We start from the raw sequence: 18,002 nt of genomic DNA, 5'->3' as shown, positions 1-18,002 counted from the left end.
AGCACAAATTAAGTGTCATTTTAGCAATCCAATTCCTTTTACTAAAATAACTCTAAAGTAAATGAAATTTGTGAATGCATTTTATCAAGACAATAAGAAGCAATAAAATAACTAAAATTTATTGTGCTCTTCCTAATCACCAGGATTTATTATAGATGTGTTACTTGTATTTATCTACTGGGTTTTTTAAATAACCTCCTGAGATAGTATGGCAGACAGATTTATAGTGACTTAACAATGTGTACATTCTAATCTCAGGAAGTCAGCAATGTATCACATGACAGGAAGAAGTTAAGACTGTAAGAGGAGATAAGGTTACTGATTTACAGATGAGGAAAGCCTGAATTACCCGGGTAATTGCAGGGTCCTGGGGGAAGGCTGAGAGTCAGGGGACAGAGCTATATGAAAATGCTTCACTGCTGGCTTTGGAAGCTGAGAGCTTACATGTTGAGACTACAAAGCACACACACACACACACACACACACACACACACACACACACACACACACATACACACAGAGGTGCGGGGAGAGCCACCTGAGAATGGTGTGCACTTTTGAAATTTCAAAGCCTTCCCCCAGTGACACACCTTCTGCAACAAAGTCATGCCTCCTAATCCTTCCCAAATAGTTCCACCAACTGGGGACCAAGTATTCATTCAATTATATGAGACGATGGGAGCTGCTCCCGTTCAAAGTACCACACATCCCAGTGAATGTGGATGGCCTCTTGAAGCTAGAAAAGATTAAAAAACCAATTCCTTCCTAGAACCTTCAGGATAAAGGGCAGCTCTGCCAATTTCCAGCCTAGTGAGATCTGTGTCAGAATTCTGCCCCAGAAATATGAGATTAAAAATGTGTGTTGTTTTGACTGAAAGACAATACATGTGCTGTTTAAAACTACCTTGTGGTATTTTATCACAGTAGCAATAGGAAACTAATACGATAGTGAATGTGTATATTCACTAGTCTCATTTTACAGACAAGGCAGCTACGGTAGAAATAATTCATCCAGGGTTCATACAATCAGCAGGCGGTTTGGTAAAAGATTCAGACCACGCACTCTGATCCTTAACTCAGGAAGGACTAGAAAACTAGGAAAATCACTTTCTTATGTCCTCTTGTGATGGAGAATGTTCTTTGTCTACTTAGCATCTTGTCATTCTCTGGGTTTCTGAACTCTTTCCCTGGATGTGGCTGGATGCACAAAGGTTAGATCACTAAGGTAATACTGCAGCTTTCGCTGAAGTACCAATCAGGATTATGATCTTACATCCATTTCAGCTCTGTGTCAGCCTCCAAACTGTATACTGTACGAGGTTAGAGCAGCCAGACCATTGTCACCTGTGCCCAATGAATGCCAAGTGATATTATCTCTCAGTTTCCTGCTCAGTCCAGGTCTGTGCTGGATTCCTGATGTTTAGACAGTCAGTGACACATTCAACACATGCAGAGTGAATGCATTCAGGTGGTGGTGGCACACACCTTTAATTTCAGCCCTTGGGGGCAGAGGCAGGTGGATCTCTGTGAGTTCAAGGCCAGCCTGGTCTACAAAGCAAGTTCCAGGACAACTAAGACTGTTACACAGATAAACCTTGTCTTGAAAATAAAAAACACAAAAAAACTATAAAATAAAAAAAAAGATTTTAGAAAATGGATTGTATCAGTTAGCTTTCTGTTGCTGTGACAAAATAACCTGAGATAAAGGAAGGCTCATTTTGATTCCATTTTTGACACTTAAGTTCATGGTTCATTAGTTCACAGCGTTTGGACCTGTAGCAGCACAGTACAGCAGGGTGGGAGATCATAGTGAAGGATCTGTTTACCTTCTGGCATCCAGGAAGCAAAACAAAGTGACAGAAGGGGCTGGGCTCCCAACATTGCCTCCAAGGGCATGTCTTACTGACTTTCCCTCTTTCCATTAGGCCTCAGTTCTTAAAGGTCCCACCACCTCTATGTAGAACCATAAACTCATGGCCAATTTGTAACAACTAGGCATCTGGGGAAAACACAGATGCAAACTACAGCAGGGATTTCAGCACACCTAAACTGTAGTCCCTAGCTAAGCAAATCAGCTCCATAAAGATAAAAGTTGAGAGAATAAATTGACTTTTTTAGGAAAACCTCACTGAAGAAGCAAGACAAATTGCTACATTTATATTTGACTCGCAAAAGACACATACGACTTTCGATTATATCACTGCTTTTTTCAATTTCTCAAATATATCACTATTATTTCCTAAGATTGGGGTTTAGGGTCTGGGTCATAACAAATCCTAGAATTGAGGGTCTAAAACTCACTCTTCCACACAACAAAGAAACACTGAAAACAAACATGTCACACTTAAAAATTATATTTAATTATATTTCAAAAATTAAGAAATTTTTATTATCAATAATTTGAATATTTCTCTAGACATATTTCAAAATATTTCTATTTGGTAATATAATTTTTACAACCTATACACCATGGCTTCTCCCAAAGCATTATATCACTAAGGTAGAATATTTTACACACACACACACACACACACACACACACACACACACACACATTATTTATACCTACATCAATCTATACAGTTGAATCTGTGCATTGATTTTGATTTACATAACTGGTTATCAAACCACCCATACCTATGACTTCCAAACCACCCATGACTTTCTGCTGTTATTTATCATATTATAGATTTTAATTTTAAAACATTTTTGTTCCTTATCATTTTCAATTGATGCAATTTCGAAAACTATAACAATGTACTATCATTTGGACAAGTGGATGCCATATGTTATTTGAGGCCTATAAGCCCTTTCCCGAAAGATTTGTATTGTTAATTACTAAGCTCCAAGCATATTCAATTAATTTTTCTACCCAGGGAGAAAGCACTCAAGGCATTTGTCTCTTGTCTATGGCTTTGTGATTCAGTTGAAAATGAGTTCACATGCAAAAATTACTGCCAAAGATTCTCTGGGCTTTTAGGCTCCCTGTTATACTATCTTTGGCACACCATTTAAACTCACTTTCCATTATTTACATGGGATTCCCTTCCTGAGGGAGTCTTAAGTCGGTATATTCAAATCCATTCTCACTAAAGCAGAGCAGAACATTAACTTGGGATTTAGAGACCTTAAAAGTCTTTTCTTCACAGAGCCATTCAACAAATATGCAACTGGGCAAAGAATGTGAAGAATCCCTCTGCAAAAGTTTTATTAGGTTATTTAGTAGAGAGATATAAGGAGATTATTTTATTTCCTCTGAAGTAGTTCCCATATCAAACTCCTCTTTGGTCTTGGTTTTGTTCACTGAGCATACATATAAACAAATGAGTCTCAGAGAGATGAAATTGTTATTTTTATAAATAATTATTGTCTTCCTTCATCTTGTTTCTTACTCTGGTGTTTAAAGTACTTGAGCAAGAAGCAAGGATTGTTTTGCTTACACCTTAGAAGGAGATTCAAATACAGAGAGTCAAAGAGTAAGTCAAGCAGAACTGTACTAACACATTCCTTGGCCTCTGGTTTTGAGCCATATTCTGTAGTATCCTCTGAGAATGGATAGGAAGAAATGCATTAACTCCTAATGCAAATGGCCTCCTTGTCTTGCTGCAGGAATTACCCAGTGGGTAGCATACTAACACTGTGCAGAAGATTATAAATCTCTTGTAGACTAAGTTAGCCTGCACACTCACAATTTTCTACCTCTGTATACCACTGCAGCAGCTGACTCTGAAATGTCTTCCATAAACTCATACTTTGCACTCTGGTTCCCCAATCTGTGGTGCTGTTTTAAAAGCTAAGGAGTACTTAAGATGTGGTACTTTGCTGGGGGAAGTAGGTAAGGAGGGACAGGCCTTTGAAGATTATGGCCCTACCCTAGTTCCATTCTTGCTCATGCTATCTCTAGGTCCTTGCAGTGTGAGAAGTCTATGCTGTATGTTCATGTCACCATGAACACTTTGGTACCTTTTCTGTTATGATGGACTGAAGTCTTTCTAAGCTATAAGCCAAAAAGAAATCTTTTCTACTTAAATTGCTTTTGTAGGTATTTTGTCATAGTGCTAAGGAAAGCAATTAACACAAATAAAAATTAATGTGCAATGTGATTCTATAAGGTAAATATTCTGGTGCTCCATCAGACAAGGTGGACACCTGCCATATATGTCAAAACAGACATGACCCAGCATGGCCAGGTCATCTGGATTTTCATTAAATAAGATAATTTGAGACTCTGGCCTTCGTTCTTTCAACTCTAAATCTAGAAGTCTATTCAATCATACTAACTCCTAGACCCTCAGGTAAACAGCAGGCACCCAGAAGAAAATCCAAGTTCCTTTGGATCAACTAGATAATACAATATAGTATAGAAGTCAAAATTAAGGAAAAAAAGATTCCCCAGTGACTGAGGCCTTGTCATTTACCAGATATAGGTCAGAGCAAGCTTTTGTCACTATGGTATTTTAGGATTGTGTAGTGTCTTAGACTTGGTGGACCATGCATCTTCTCTGGCATTTTCTCTTTCTTCCTTTCACCTCCTTATATTTGGCTTCTTCCCTTTATTTTATCCCATCTTAAAACTGTGAAGATCATCCTTATATCGTGGGCTGTAAGCTAAGTATGGAATTTGACATAAATGCTGTATAGTTCACAAAAGCAATGAATGTCGAAAACTCCGCAGTATCAAAGGATACCTTATGAGCAGGTCTGGGGCAGCGATGGTAACTGAGAGTCACTCAATATGATATGTTGATCATCTAAGTGCATGTTGTTGACTGGCACTAATTTTGCTTCCCAGACTTACCACACATTTAGACAACTGTTGCATCTTTGAGCAATATCAATGATAAAGCCATACTTGGCTTTGTGTATAAACCATATCCTTGTCATCTCACAATTTAAATGTTATGGTTTCTACTGTTTCAGAATCATCTCAAAATGTTCATGGATTTGGAAAATGCTTCACTTTCTAGTTGAGACTTCCGAATCTGTTATGTGGAAGTTTGTGATCTAGCCAGAGGGAGACAGAAGCCTCCCTGACACTTGCTCCACAGTCTCCTCTTGTATCAAAGGATAATCACTCTTTATTTGAGAGAAAGAGAGAAGACTGAAAAAAAAAAAAGAAAACCTCTGGGGTCAGCAGTGATGATAAGATACATGAAATTACAGGAATTAACCAGAGAACAGATCTACATAAATTAAATAAGGTATCTGTAAACTTTATCAGAACATGCTATAAGTGGAATAAAAAAAATAATTCATGAATATTTTGGGTGGCTGGGGAGATGGCTGAGTTGGTGAAGTGGTTGTTGTACAAACATAAAAACCCAAGTTTAAGCTCTGGACCCCACATAAAAATGCTAACTATATATACACATCTGAAACCACAGGAGTGGCTAGCGAGAGGCAGGCAGATCACAGGGCCTTGCCAGTCAGCCAGCCTAGCATGATCAGCAAGTTCCAGGCAAGTGAGAAAAAGTGTCTCAAAAAATAAGGTCGAAAATGTTCCCAAGGAATGAAAGCCAAGGCTGACTTCTGTCTTCACATACACAGGAACATACATCACATCCACAGGAACATATATCCCACCCACAGGAACATACATCATACTCAGAGGAACATATACATCACACCCACAGGAACATACATCACACCCACAGAAATATATGTTACACCTACAGGAACATACATCACACCCACAGGAACATACATCACACCCACAGGAACATACATCACACCCACAGGAACACATACCATATTTTGAAATAATGTAATTATTTTTCAGTTTATCACTGAATTGTAATAGTCTCAGCTGTCAGGATTTATGTATCCCTTATAAATGGCAAGGGGACTAAATCCTTCATTTTCAAGTTTAGAAAATCTCTCATCAGCTTGGACCACACACTCAAACTACAATCATGAAAATCTCAAGCAGATTGCTGACTCAGAGCACTTCAAATGAAGTTCTTTAGGCTAGACACCTGTATTCAAGTTCTGAGTGGGAATACCACATCTGCAGGACATCAATGTTCAACCCTTGCGTTTATCTCCCTCCTTAATTCATTCCTGTGAGATTGAATTAAGAGTTGGGAGTTAACCAAGCTTTTCATCTTGGTGTTAACTGCTCAGAGATGTCAGTCCACAGGTCCTCATTCAATTCTAGTCTGTAAAACGATAAAAGGCATTGTTCTGGGTACCAATGAGGCAAAAAAAACCCAAAAAACCAAAAAAACAAAAAACAAAAAAAACAAAACCCAGACTTGATCCCTGTCTATTTCCTATATATCAGTGATACAAGGAAAAATATATATATAAATAATAAAAGTATCAAAAGTTCAGTCCAGCCAGGTGGTGGTAGTACACGCCTTTTATCCCAGCACTCTGGAGGCAGAGCCAGGTGTATCTCTGTGAGTTCGAGGCCAGCCTAATCTACAGAGTGAGATCCAGGACAGGTACCAAAACTACACAGAGAAATCCTGTCTCGAAAAACTAAAACAAACAAACAAAATTCAGTCCAAGACAGATTAGAAGGCAATACTTTTAACTGTGAAATAGACTTACATAATATAAACAATACAGGACATTAGAAAAGTGGGCACTTGCCCATTCATCAATCATTTATTGGTATTTACATTGGGCCCAGCTTTACTCCTCTGTACAAATTTCCTTAAAACTTTGGAGTCATACATCTAGCTTCCTACTTGACATTGCCAGCACAGACCTATAAAGCACTGATAACTCAGCACCTTCATAATGGACTTAGAACCTTGCTCCTGACCTCCTATTCTCACACTTTTCTACTAAAAGACAATTTGGCTCTGAATGTACAGGTAAAAACTCAATAGCAGGAGATGGGGAGATCTGTGGTGATATTTTATTTGTGCTGAAATGTGGTGATATTTTATCTGTGCTTTAATAAAGCTTGCTTGAAGATCAGGGGGAACCGGCCAGCCATTTTAAGTAAACAAGAAGTCAGGCAGCACACGCCCTTAATCTGATCACTTATCAGGCAGGGTCTCTGTGTGTTCAAGGCCATACTAGGGAACAGAGCCAAGTGTGGTGACACATGCCTCTAATCCCAGTACCAACCATAGAGACCTGGAAGTCTATACAGACAGACAGTGACAAGGAAGTGAGGTAGCTGGGCTAAGATAGCCAATGAGAGGGCAGAAGAGCAAGGCAATAAAGGCGTGGGTAAGACAGGAAGTAGCTTGCATTTGGAAGCTGCAGAGTTGGTGAGGTAAGATTGTCTAGTGACTCTCCCTATTTCCCTGATCTCTCTAAGGCCTTCACCCCTATATTTGGCTCCATGTTTTTTTATTTAATAAGACCATTTAGAAATTCGTCTACAGAGATCTCTCAGCAGTTAAGAACACTTGCTGCTCTTGCAGAGAACCTGGGATCAGTTTCTAAGAGCTACATCTAAGTGGCTCACAACCATCAGTAATCCAGTTCCATGAGATTGGATGCCTTCTATGGGTACTGAGCATGCAAGTGGTACATTTAGGCAAAGCATTCATACACATATGATAAAATATAAATAAACAAACCCTTTAAAGAAACATGCACAACAAACACAGACTGTTGTCTTTTTCCCACAGTTTATAAGTAACTCAGTGCAAAGCCTAGTTGTTCGCTATTGAAATGCATCTAGAATCCAAACACTTCTCACTAGCCCAGGAGAAACCATACTGAACTTCAGCTAGAGTCACTACAATAGCTTTTCTGACTACTAATGTTCCCACGGCTCCTAAGTTTGCCTTCTGTAGCCCTAGAGCCCATTACTCTTTTCTAGAGACTCTCAAATTCATGAGTTGAAATTCAAATTCATCAGGTTGGAGGAGAGAAAGGTGGAGAGCTTAGGTTTCCATCTTTCAAAACTGAGGCACGCTCTTCATGCTCTTCATACGGTCATCCCAGGTGATCCTCTATTGCACTGGTTCTCAATGTGTGGGTCATGACCCTTTGGGGGATCAAATGACCCTCTCATAAGGGTTGCATATCAGATGTCCTGAATATCAGATATTTACATTAACATTCCTAACAGTAGCAAACTTACAGTTATGAAGTAGCAATGAAAATCATTTTATGGTTGGGGGTCACCACACCATGAGGAACTGGATGAAAGGGTCACAGCATTAGGAAGGTTGAGAACCACTGTTCTATTAAAATAAGCCAGAATTTGCTGAAAGCACAGATTCCCAGCATCCCCACTAGGCCTTCTCATATAAAATTAATGGAGCCCAGAGGTCAAGGATCTACATGCATAGAAGCCTCCATATGAAGTTGGAACAATCAAAGATTATCAAAGGACCATCTTGGATGGTGGCCAATGCTCTCATTAATAAATCTGTCCACTAGATATTACAATCTTATAGCGACACATCCAGAACAAAAAGCCTCCTGAAATATACCATCAACTTCACACCTTGCAGCCAAGGCAGAGATTCCTGGTGTGTCCCTTCCTTGTGCTGCATGTGGGAATTCTCGAGTTGCCCTAGAGGACATTTTCAAGGGCCACAATGACTTTTTACCAGCATGTGTTCCTCTAAGTGATCCAAGAGTTTCTTATAAAAACTCAGTTTGTCAGTTATTTTCTTTGTGGTGGAACCTGGGTGGGAAGGACAATGGCTTTTGGAATCAGTGGGCCCTGTGGCCTGCAGAGCTGACATTCAGCAGTTCTTGGATGAGAACAGGTGTCCAACCTGTTGGGCCTCTCATTTGTCATCAGTGAGTTCGTGTTAAACATGTTCAACTTTCTCACCGAGACATGATAATTTTGCACATTTATGGGGTGCCATATGATATTTCAATCCATATATTCACTGCATAATGTACAGATCATGGTAAATCATGGTAAACATTTATTTTTTTTCAAACACCTGTCATTCACTTGTGGTGAAAAACATTCCAAATTCTTTCTTTTAGATTTTTAAATATATAGTAGGTTATCACAACATGGGTGAATTCTTTTCATTTTCAGAGTTTAGGACTTTTCATTTGTTTTAAAGTCACGGAAGCAAAAAAATGATAAAATGATAAAACAATCCTTTACCACTACCAACACACACACACACACACACACACACACACACACACACACCCCAAAAACTATTTGTTGGAAAAAATGGTTTTGTACAAGAGACAAAATGATATAAATTGAAAATAAGGGTTAGCTCTATTCATGGTGAATTCTTTGTCATACCATTAAATGCTAGTAAAAGAACTAGATAAATCAAAAGAATACTTAGAAAATAATAAATTGCTATTAAATACTTTAAAATATTTTACTTATTTTGAAAAATTGGTGTTAGTAACATACACATAAGTATGTATATAATCTCTAAGTATATTACCATTAATGAAAGTTAGGAAACAGGACTTTTTTGACCTTTGAGTAATCTCAAACCCTTTTAAGTTTTATAGGGATAATAAGTGTGAAATTGTTTGGACTTCCTGCTTCTGTGAAGAGCCCTTAATTCAAGAGTGGTATTGCTTTGTGAAAACTCAAATCTTGATTTGTTAAAAGAGTTCGTGTAGAAAGTTACACTGTGGTCACCATCACTCAGAATCATATCGAGGGCCAAATGACTTTCATTTAAGAACTGTTAGTGCAACAGGTATTTTTCATTCATTATTTACTATATCCTTGAACACCAAAGTCTAAGAGAAAAAAAATTGTGTTGAAAGCACTCTGACTTTAATACATGCCCAGTTTTGGAAAGTTCAGCACACCGTTTACATCCTGACAGGGGATTTCAATGACTAAGCAGATCTCTTCCCCAAATCTTAAAGTAAGGAGTGACTCTGTACTTAATCCTCTCTGCTTGAACAGTGGCACAGAGGAGCAACACTACCTGATACAATAAAAGCACAAATTGAAAAATTATATAGTTTTACAATTAGCAAGAAACAACGTTTGAATGAAAACATCATGCGTTCCACAAAACTCTCAATTACTCTGATTTTGTGCCAAAGTTAACTAAGCGTTCTGAAAAAGCATTTCCGTTTCAGAGTCAGGAAAAGGACAGAAAAACAACCCCAGATCTCTTAAAGTTAGAGGTCTAACTACCAGCACCTACAAAATGTGATTGTTATAGGTGATACCCAAAGAAACCCACAATCTGGGCTCCCTTTCCAAATTAAGAGTTATAACAGAAGCCACTGAAACTCAATGTCAAATTTCTTTTTGTTCTTTTTTTTTTTTTTTTTTTTTTTTCATGCTGCAGAGTTAACATCATACAAGTGCTAGGAAGCAGAGGATTTCACAGACACACCACAATTGACATGACAGATCTAAGAAAGAAAACCACCTCTCTTAACAACAGCAATGCTCCTGAGAGATTATTTTCCTCCCAAACAGCAATAACAAGGCAGCAAACTTCAGGTCACACATATCTTGATCTGAAGCCAAACACCGAACCCTCCCAAATTGTAGCTTCTATCTCCGTAATAGCAGTTCAATCCAGAGAGTCTGTTTGCCGGGAATACAGTACCATTATGAGGGTTCTGGGTCTACTCATTTCGTCGTCACTTTCAAGAGGCACGATTTCATGGGATGGTTCCTCCTGGCGCCTTCTACAAATGTGTGGACAGCTCCTCTGCACCACAGAGCGAAAAGCTTGAAGCAGAACAATGCTGGCAGTGCAGCCCATCGCTGCATCCTGGAGCCTACAGAATAACTTCTATGTTGATGCTATGTTTGAAAAACAGTGGCTCCTTGTCCCCGGAGCAAGCCTACACGGCAGCTGCAGCCAGCTCGCCCTCCAATCACTTCCTTGAGCTGTGATCATCTGATCACGGCCAGATAGCTTGGATGCAGAGATGGGGAAGATTTGATCCACAGAAACTGAACACACTCATCAACATCAGCGCGTTTCATCCAGAAAGGGTTTCTCAATACATTTCAAAAGCGTATTTTCTGTTCTTTACAGTGACTGTCTTGGATTCCTGTTTCAGAGCTTTGGGTAAATACATCTCTCTCTCTCTCTCTCTCTCTCTCTCTCTCTCTCTCTCTCTCTCTCTCTCTCTCTCTCTCTCACACACACACACACACACACACACACACCATAAATCATTCTTCAAATTAAACAACTGAAAATCAGACTTCATGCTGACTCTCCTCCTCCCAAGGCAAAGGAAGTATATTGACTGACAAACTATAGTTTAAAAAATGTAAACATTTCGGAAGGAAGTTTTTCTGGTTACCTCATTAAGTCATCCGGGGTTTTACTTTGCACAAATTCCAGAAGAGGAATTGGCACTAGCAATGGAGAGTACCCTATGTCAAGATGGTTTATCAAAAGTATGCATGTGATAACAGACCATGTGAGAGATGCCAGTGTTCTGCATGATTTCTTCTCAATGGTGTGGTTGTTCTGTTCCCACACACACATTTCTGCAGCCTAGTACATTTTTATATTTACATAGGCAGTTTGCAAGGCTGAAAACCTCTCTCTCTATCTGAGGTCACCCAGTGCACTCTGCCAAGCTGACCTCTTAGAGGCAGCTGGCAAACATTTTAACATCCTATCTGTAAGAGCCAAGGCTTCACAAAAGCACACTGTGGTCTTTGGTAGTTAAGGGTCTAGTATTCCCTGACTTCTGTAAGACTAGTCACTTAGGAGGGAACCAAAGACGGATGCTTTGAAATCACATGACCCATCTGGAATGGCCTCAAGACCTAATGGTATACTGAAAGCGAATAGGACAGCAGGGGATACATGTGCTAAAAATATCTCATGGAAAATGGATTTTGCTTACAAATGAGGAAAGCATGAAATCCCCAGGAGAACTGTCAATGTTGGGATCTTTTTGCCAAGCGAGTTCTTTCAGCCTAACTGTCAGAGGTTTAAATATAAAAATCGAAACAAAACAATATTCTATTTAGTCTGGGGGCTCCTTGTGACCGAATGCTACTATACGCAGTTTAGCCAAGGTTTGTTCTGGTGTAAGGTGTGGTCGACACAGCCACACTCAAGTCACTTCCCCAGAAGCATATAGCAAAATGCTCAATTAGGCATCCATTACTCAGTAATCTGTCACAACACACTATCATTTTAATTGGTATGTCTGCCAGAGAAATAAAACATGTTTCTTTTCATGTTTTCCCCTCCTCTTTTAAGAAGTACTGACTGCCAATAGTTTTCATCTCGCTCTGTTTTGAGCAAACATATTTTAGTGCTGCCAGAGAAAGAAGAAAAAAAAAAATGCTAACGGCACTGGCAAGTCCTCAGCTTCCTCTGGACCTCTGTCAGCATGCCTGCTCTCTAATCTAAACCATTTCACTCCAGACGACTGGGGCATTCACTGACAAGAGGCCACCGTTGAGATCATCTGAATACAGAAACCGAGTGGCAAGTGTGAGTGAGTTCCTGTCTGTGGATGTACCCTTTGAAAGATGGCTGTTCCTGCAGGCTCTACGAATGTGGGTGCCCACTCTACCCACCTCCTCCCAGTCTCCTAGTAGACCTCCCTCCAATCCTCTACATGGGTAAAGATCATCTGCCCATGAGCACATGGCTTATCAGACACACTTCCAGCTCCAGGCTTATCAGACACACTTCCAGCTCCAGGCTTATCAGACACATCTCCAGCTCCAGGCTTATCAGACACATCTCCAGCTCCAGGCTTATCAGACACACTTCCAGCTCTAGGCTTATCAGACACACTTCCAGATCCAGGCTTATCAGACACAGCTCCAGCTCCAGCTGGAAAATGGAGAAGACTCCTAGTTCAGTCACACACTCTGGGGTCCAAAGGCACACTTTGTCTCCTGAACTTCCTTCTGGCCACCTTTCTCTATATCTGACTAACATTTTGGGGTGGCTTTTGGAGTCAGATGTTTTGGCAGATGGCACAGTCTTTAGGGAACTACATGGGATGCTTTCTAGCTATTAGGAGCCTGTTTGCATCGATCCTTTCTTTGCCTCTGGGGAATCTGCCCCCATTATTGATGGGTTGCTAGGGAGGGGCTTGTACTACCCTCCCCCTTCTTCCTTCCTCACTCCCTCATTCTTTTTTTTTTTTTTCTGACTCCAAATCTCTATTTTAAGAGAATGCCCAACAAAACAGTTATCCACTGGACAGGGAACAAACTGGATGAAGAGTGAGAAACATGAATCAGACCTATTCAACAGCTCCTATGAGAAATTGCCACTACTCGGGCAGCAAAGCGGGAAGAAAGCGGCTAGGCTCCGAGCACTAAGGCTTATCTCAAGGCCACGGGTGAGTCTGCCTAGGGAACGTAGAAATATTCTTAAAGAAACATTCCCTCATATCAACATAGCATGTGCACTGGCCGAAAGGAAATCTTTTAAAATAAGCCATATACCCTTCATCAGGAGTCTGCTGTTTTTCCTATGAATCATTAATTTGGCTTCAAATAGGACCCAACCTGTACATAACGTACAGAGCCTTTCCTTTGCTCTCATTTATGTCCTTCCCCTAGCTGGACATTCGTTTATGATTTCATTAGACACCGACTAAAAGTGAACTCAGCAGGCGAAGTTTTCAGCTTCTTTTTCTCATGTGATATTGTCACTAACAATGTGCATTGCTAAGCCTCCCAAAGTGTTGGGAGTAAGATTTTTGAGTGGCTAAATACATACCGTGTACCGATTCATCCAGCATTTATAAAATCTTAAACCAATGCATAGTAGGGAGGGGGGGATAGGGGGAGTTTGAGAAAGCCATGTCCTGTAGATATGGATTAACCTTCATTTCCCAAAGAAACAAAAGGAAAGCTGAAGGAAGATGCCATGGTCAAGTCACCATGCCCCAGGATAGAAAGGTGTCATAAGAGGTAAACTGAGGGTGAGCAAAGAAGAAGAGGAGGAGGGGAGGATGAGGAAGAGGAGGAAGAAGAAGGAAAGAGGAAAGAATTAAGGGACAGGATAAGAAGTCACTTCCCAGATAGCCCATTTTACCAGAAGGGTGCCTGCCCTTGAGTCAGAAAACTGCTCATTGCCTGGGAACTGCTTATCCTGACAAGTTCACAGGGTTTTTAGAGTAGTTGTCTAAGATTCTTTGGCCTAAAGGTTCCTTAAGTGTAGGAGCAGATATTTCTACCACTAGGGTAGTATATCCAAAGGTCTTTTTTTCTTTAATAGGAGAGGAAACACATTTAATTTAAATAAACAATGCCAACTGAAAGTATTGGAGCTCTCCAGCTTTGTTAAATAATGTAGGAGTTGTGTGTTTAAATCTATATATCTCATCTATCTTGCCACATATCTAAATCTATCCTGACCATCCTGGATGGGACTGGAGTTGGCCGAGATAAGGGTGAAGCATGGCTTCTTTGCCTTCCCAAATACTTGATGCCTCTGTGTCTTTTACTGATAGATGATGTTGACCTGAAGCTGGGTTTTGGGAGTCTTCTGCTGTACTTTGTACTGCAAACCAAGACTGCTCATTGAAGGTTTTTGTGGTAGGAATAGAGATGAGTTTTAGCATTTTCTGGACATCCTGGTGACAGGTCCTTCATTGTATTACCCCATGTCAATTTTAGGTCACTATTTCAATACTATTTCAACTGTAATTGGAAATGCATGGGAATGTTGAGATTTTGGATTGTTGGGCTGAACTGTAAAGCCAGCAAATTCCCACGATGAAGTAGGACTCCCCACCACATGGATACACTTAGAGAGAGAAGGTATTTATCCAGTAGTTAAAGGTTAAATGAGATCACAATTGAGTGGCCCTAATCCATTAAGACAGGTGTCCTTATACTAGGAAGAAACATTGAAGTTTCTCTTTCTGACTTTACATCCACAAGGTCAAGGAGCCACAGAAGACACGGAAAGAAGGAATCTATATAGATGAGAAGGAAATTTGAGTTTCCAGCCTCTAGAATGCAAGACAATTTATGTAGTCTAACCCACCGTGTGTGTGTGTGTGTGTGTGTGTGTGTGTGTGTGTGTGTGTGTGTGATGTGCAATGTGTCCTCGGGCCCATAGAGCTCATCTTCCCCATAAGCAGAGTCTGCAGGCCCAGAACTCTGACAGCAGATAAAGCACATATGTCACCTTCCGTCTTCCCCAAACCACGTGAAGACATCATGGAGTAGTAGAGAAGGGATGGATGAGAAGTTTGGGGGGGGCAGTGGGGGTGTCCCGGCAGCAGGGGAGAATTTGAGTACCACTGAACAACCAAAAGTGAACATGCTCACACTCCTCAGTAACTAAAAGTGAAGGATTGAGGAGACAGGCAGGTTCAGCAGGAGGGCGCAGCACATCGAGTCTAGGAAGGACTCCCAGCTGGAGGAAGCAGGCAAAAGGATGAGAGAAATCAAGAGGAAGGCCACTTTATCATTCAACACACCAGGGGCTAACAACACTTATAGGAGGAGGACATTTCTTCTACAACACCTAGCACCCATGTGTTGGTATCTCACAGAAACCCTCTGGTTTGGCTTGGGCAGGGGCAGTATCTTGCTTTCTTACCAGTCTGGTTCATACATCTTTGACACACTGATTACTCTAAGAGCTTTACCAGAGTTTGTCAGTCTGACCAAATTAAGAAGGAACCTTCCAATGTCCATCTGTCTCCAGAGCAAGATACACCAACTATGGAGGTCTTGCCACAGATAGCTAACTTACAGAAAAATGGACCATACATAGAATCAATATGTCTGAACAACATGGCTCCAGTCTAAAGAGATTCTTGTCCTGATGATAACTTGGTGGGAAGGCAGCCATTGAGCACAGGGTACTAAGTTAAAAGGAGCCTCAGTCTCAGAATCCAGCTGAACCGAAGGCTCCATGAGCAGTAGGAAATGTATCATCAAGAAACTTGACTAAATCCTCTGAATCTCAGTGGTAGCCAGTGTGAAATGAGCACATATGCTTTATAGATGAGTATATTAGTGTAACTACTACAGCTAATATAAGTGATATAACTGAAACAGAGTCTGGCTCATAGCAGTTATCGAGAGATCAGAAGTAGTGTTTCTTCTGCTAGTAGGGTGGTACAGGCTTGCTCGCCTCCCTTCTTAGCCTCTGGGTTCAGTATGGAAGTGGTACTGCCCCTCAGAAGCCTCCTCTGGCCGACCTTGCCTCATAGCCCTAAGCCTCAACCCATACAACTGTACTCTATTGTCTGGTTCCAACACACAAGCTGTAACCTTCTGATTGATTTAATATTAAATGATATTTAATATCATCTGTAAAAGCTAAGACTTTGTGTACTTGGCTGACTACTATACATCCTGTGTTCCCTTTGCAGTCAAGCCTATGTGTGATAATAATGTGGTTTGTTTACCAAGAAAGCACAACTGCACAGAGCACTTACCATCTGCTCAGCACATTCATTTATTTATACCTCCACCTGCAGGAGAGTGCTATGCTCACACCCCTTGTGCAACTGGGGAAACTAAGGCACAGAGAAACTAAATGGCTCAAAGAATTGTAGCTACAGCGAGTGGCAGGCTCAAAATTTAAATATCGTCACCCGCTTCAGAATCTCCTTTTACAAGCAATTCTGAATGTTAAACATGTCAACTCTAACTTTTGTCTTCCCAAAATAGGTTTATACTAGACAAACTTGGGCATGATGAACAGTATCAAGGAAGCAACCCCAGAGAAATACCCCTTTAGGGCTCATCTGTACCCCATAGAAGACTGTGAGAATTCTTGGATCACAACTGCAGAGGGAACTTATCAGCTCTAGAAAACTATTGGGGTGAAGATTGGTTGAAGTCACTTTTTAATGGGGATTTAAATAAATTTAAATGCAACAAATTTGATTAAAAAAATTGAAAAATGTGTTTACCATGAGAAACATTCACTAGCAGGAATGATTTCAGTCATCCAACCAATATGGCTATGGATACATATATTTGGAATGTGGAAATGCAGCTGGCATATTATGCAATCCTTTGCTGATCTTATTGATATGAGAAGATGGATAACACCAAAGTGCCCCCAGAATGGAGGTCCTGGAGATCCAGCCAACAAGTTGGCCACATCACAGGACATGAACTACTTATCTTCGGAGACAATGACAACCTGATGGTGATCACCATATATGTTGACAGAGCTTGCTTCCCTTCCAGACTTCATGTAACTGTCTTGAGACCCTATGTACTCTATTGAGTTCTGTGATGGGAAAAAGAATGGTAAAAGACCTAGAGACCATGGCAGCAAGCCAGAAAGCCCATCTGTTTATTTAAACTATAGCAGATCTTTACATGGGAATGCCTTGAAGTTTTGTGGGATGAACAAAATCAATCAGTAGAAATATAAAGATAAAATCATCATTATCATCACCACCACCACCAAGCTCTTGATTATACTGGGCTTCTTGTTAGATTTCTCAGAGATTCAGCTGTTTCCAAGCCACAGTGACCCAAAGGAGGAGTATACAAAAAGATGAAAAGAAAATAGATTTTAGTTCCAAGTCAAGTAAAACCAGTTCACAGGATCTGGCTGTTTTCCAGGGCAGGAACTACGAAGGATTTTCATCCACGTTTACCTCCAGATGGTAAGTCCTCTCACACAGGATCTGAATTAAATGGTTAGGAAGTGTGCATTGGGACCTTCTTAGATGCAACATGGAAACCACAAATATCAGAGTGATTCTCCCTAGGGCATCAACCTGCTTCTCTTATGTCTACTTCAACTCAAGGGCTTGGCACGTTCGTGCACTTCAATGGTAACCTATGACCTATTTTTTCCATATTTTTGTTTGGAGAGTTCTTCTCTTTCCTTCTTTCTCTCTTCAGTTTCACTTAATTATAGTTGCTTCCTTCTTCCAGGCATCTTTCCCATGTGCTGACCGAGTTGTACAATTATTCACGTTGGGAGCAAGCATGTGGTTCTTTTGTTTTAAAAACCCAGGTGTGGTTGCCAAGCCCTCCTTTATCTTCATTTCTTTCCCTTTGGCACGGGCACAGCACAAAAGCCAATTATTCTTCTGTTGGTACATTTAGATACATCAAAGAATTATCCTTCATTCTCTCTAAGTGAGCTTCCTGTTGAGCACATGGATAATTTAAATGTTCCATT

At 40.4% G+C, this 18,002-nt stretch overlaps 1 protein-coding gene across 11 annotated transcripts in view; it reads right to left on the bottom strand.

The window, feature by feature from the left end:
* The window catches only part of Dock10 (dedicator of cytokinesis 10), a 248,888-nt gene that overhangs the window by 188,546 nt on the left and 42,340 nt on the right, over positions 1-18,002 (bottom strand). For 4 of the 11 annotated variants that reach the window (XM_037210223.1, XM_037210232.1, XM_037210227.1 and 1 more), the window contains exon 1: positions 10,491-10,970. The exons of 3 other annotated variants lie outside the window; for them this stretch is intronic. In XM_037210223.1, the coding sequence (XP_037066118.1) occupies positions 10,491-10,649 (159 nt within the window). In that variant the 5' untranslated portion in view covers positions 10,650-10,970. Of the gene's footprint in view, positions 1-10,490; positions 10,971-18,002 lie in introns of those variants that run through there. 4 more of the 11 variants (XM_037210225.1, XM_037210233.1, XM_037210226.1 and 1 more) reach the window with 2 other exon arrangements.

The sequence above is a fragment of the Peromyscus leucopus genome, chromosome 13 (genome assembly GCF_004664715.2).
Source record: "Peromyscus leucopus breed LL Stock chromosome 13, UCI_PerLeu_2.1, whole genome shotgun sequence".
NCBI lineage: Eukaryota > Metazoa > Chordata > Mammalia > Rodentia > Cricetidae > Peromyscus > Peromyscus leucopus.
The sequence above is the reverse complement of the archived record's forward strand: the minus strand, read 5'-3'. Positions and strand labels throughout refer to the sequence as shown.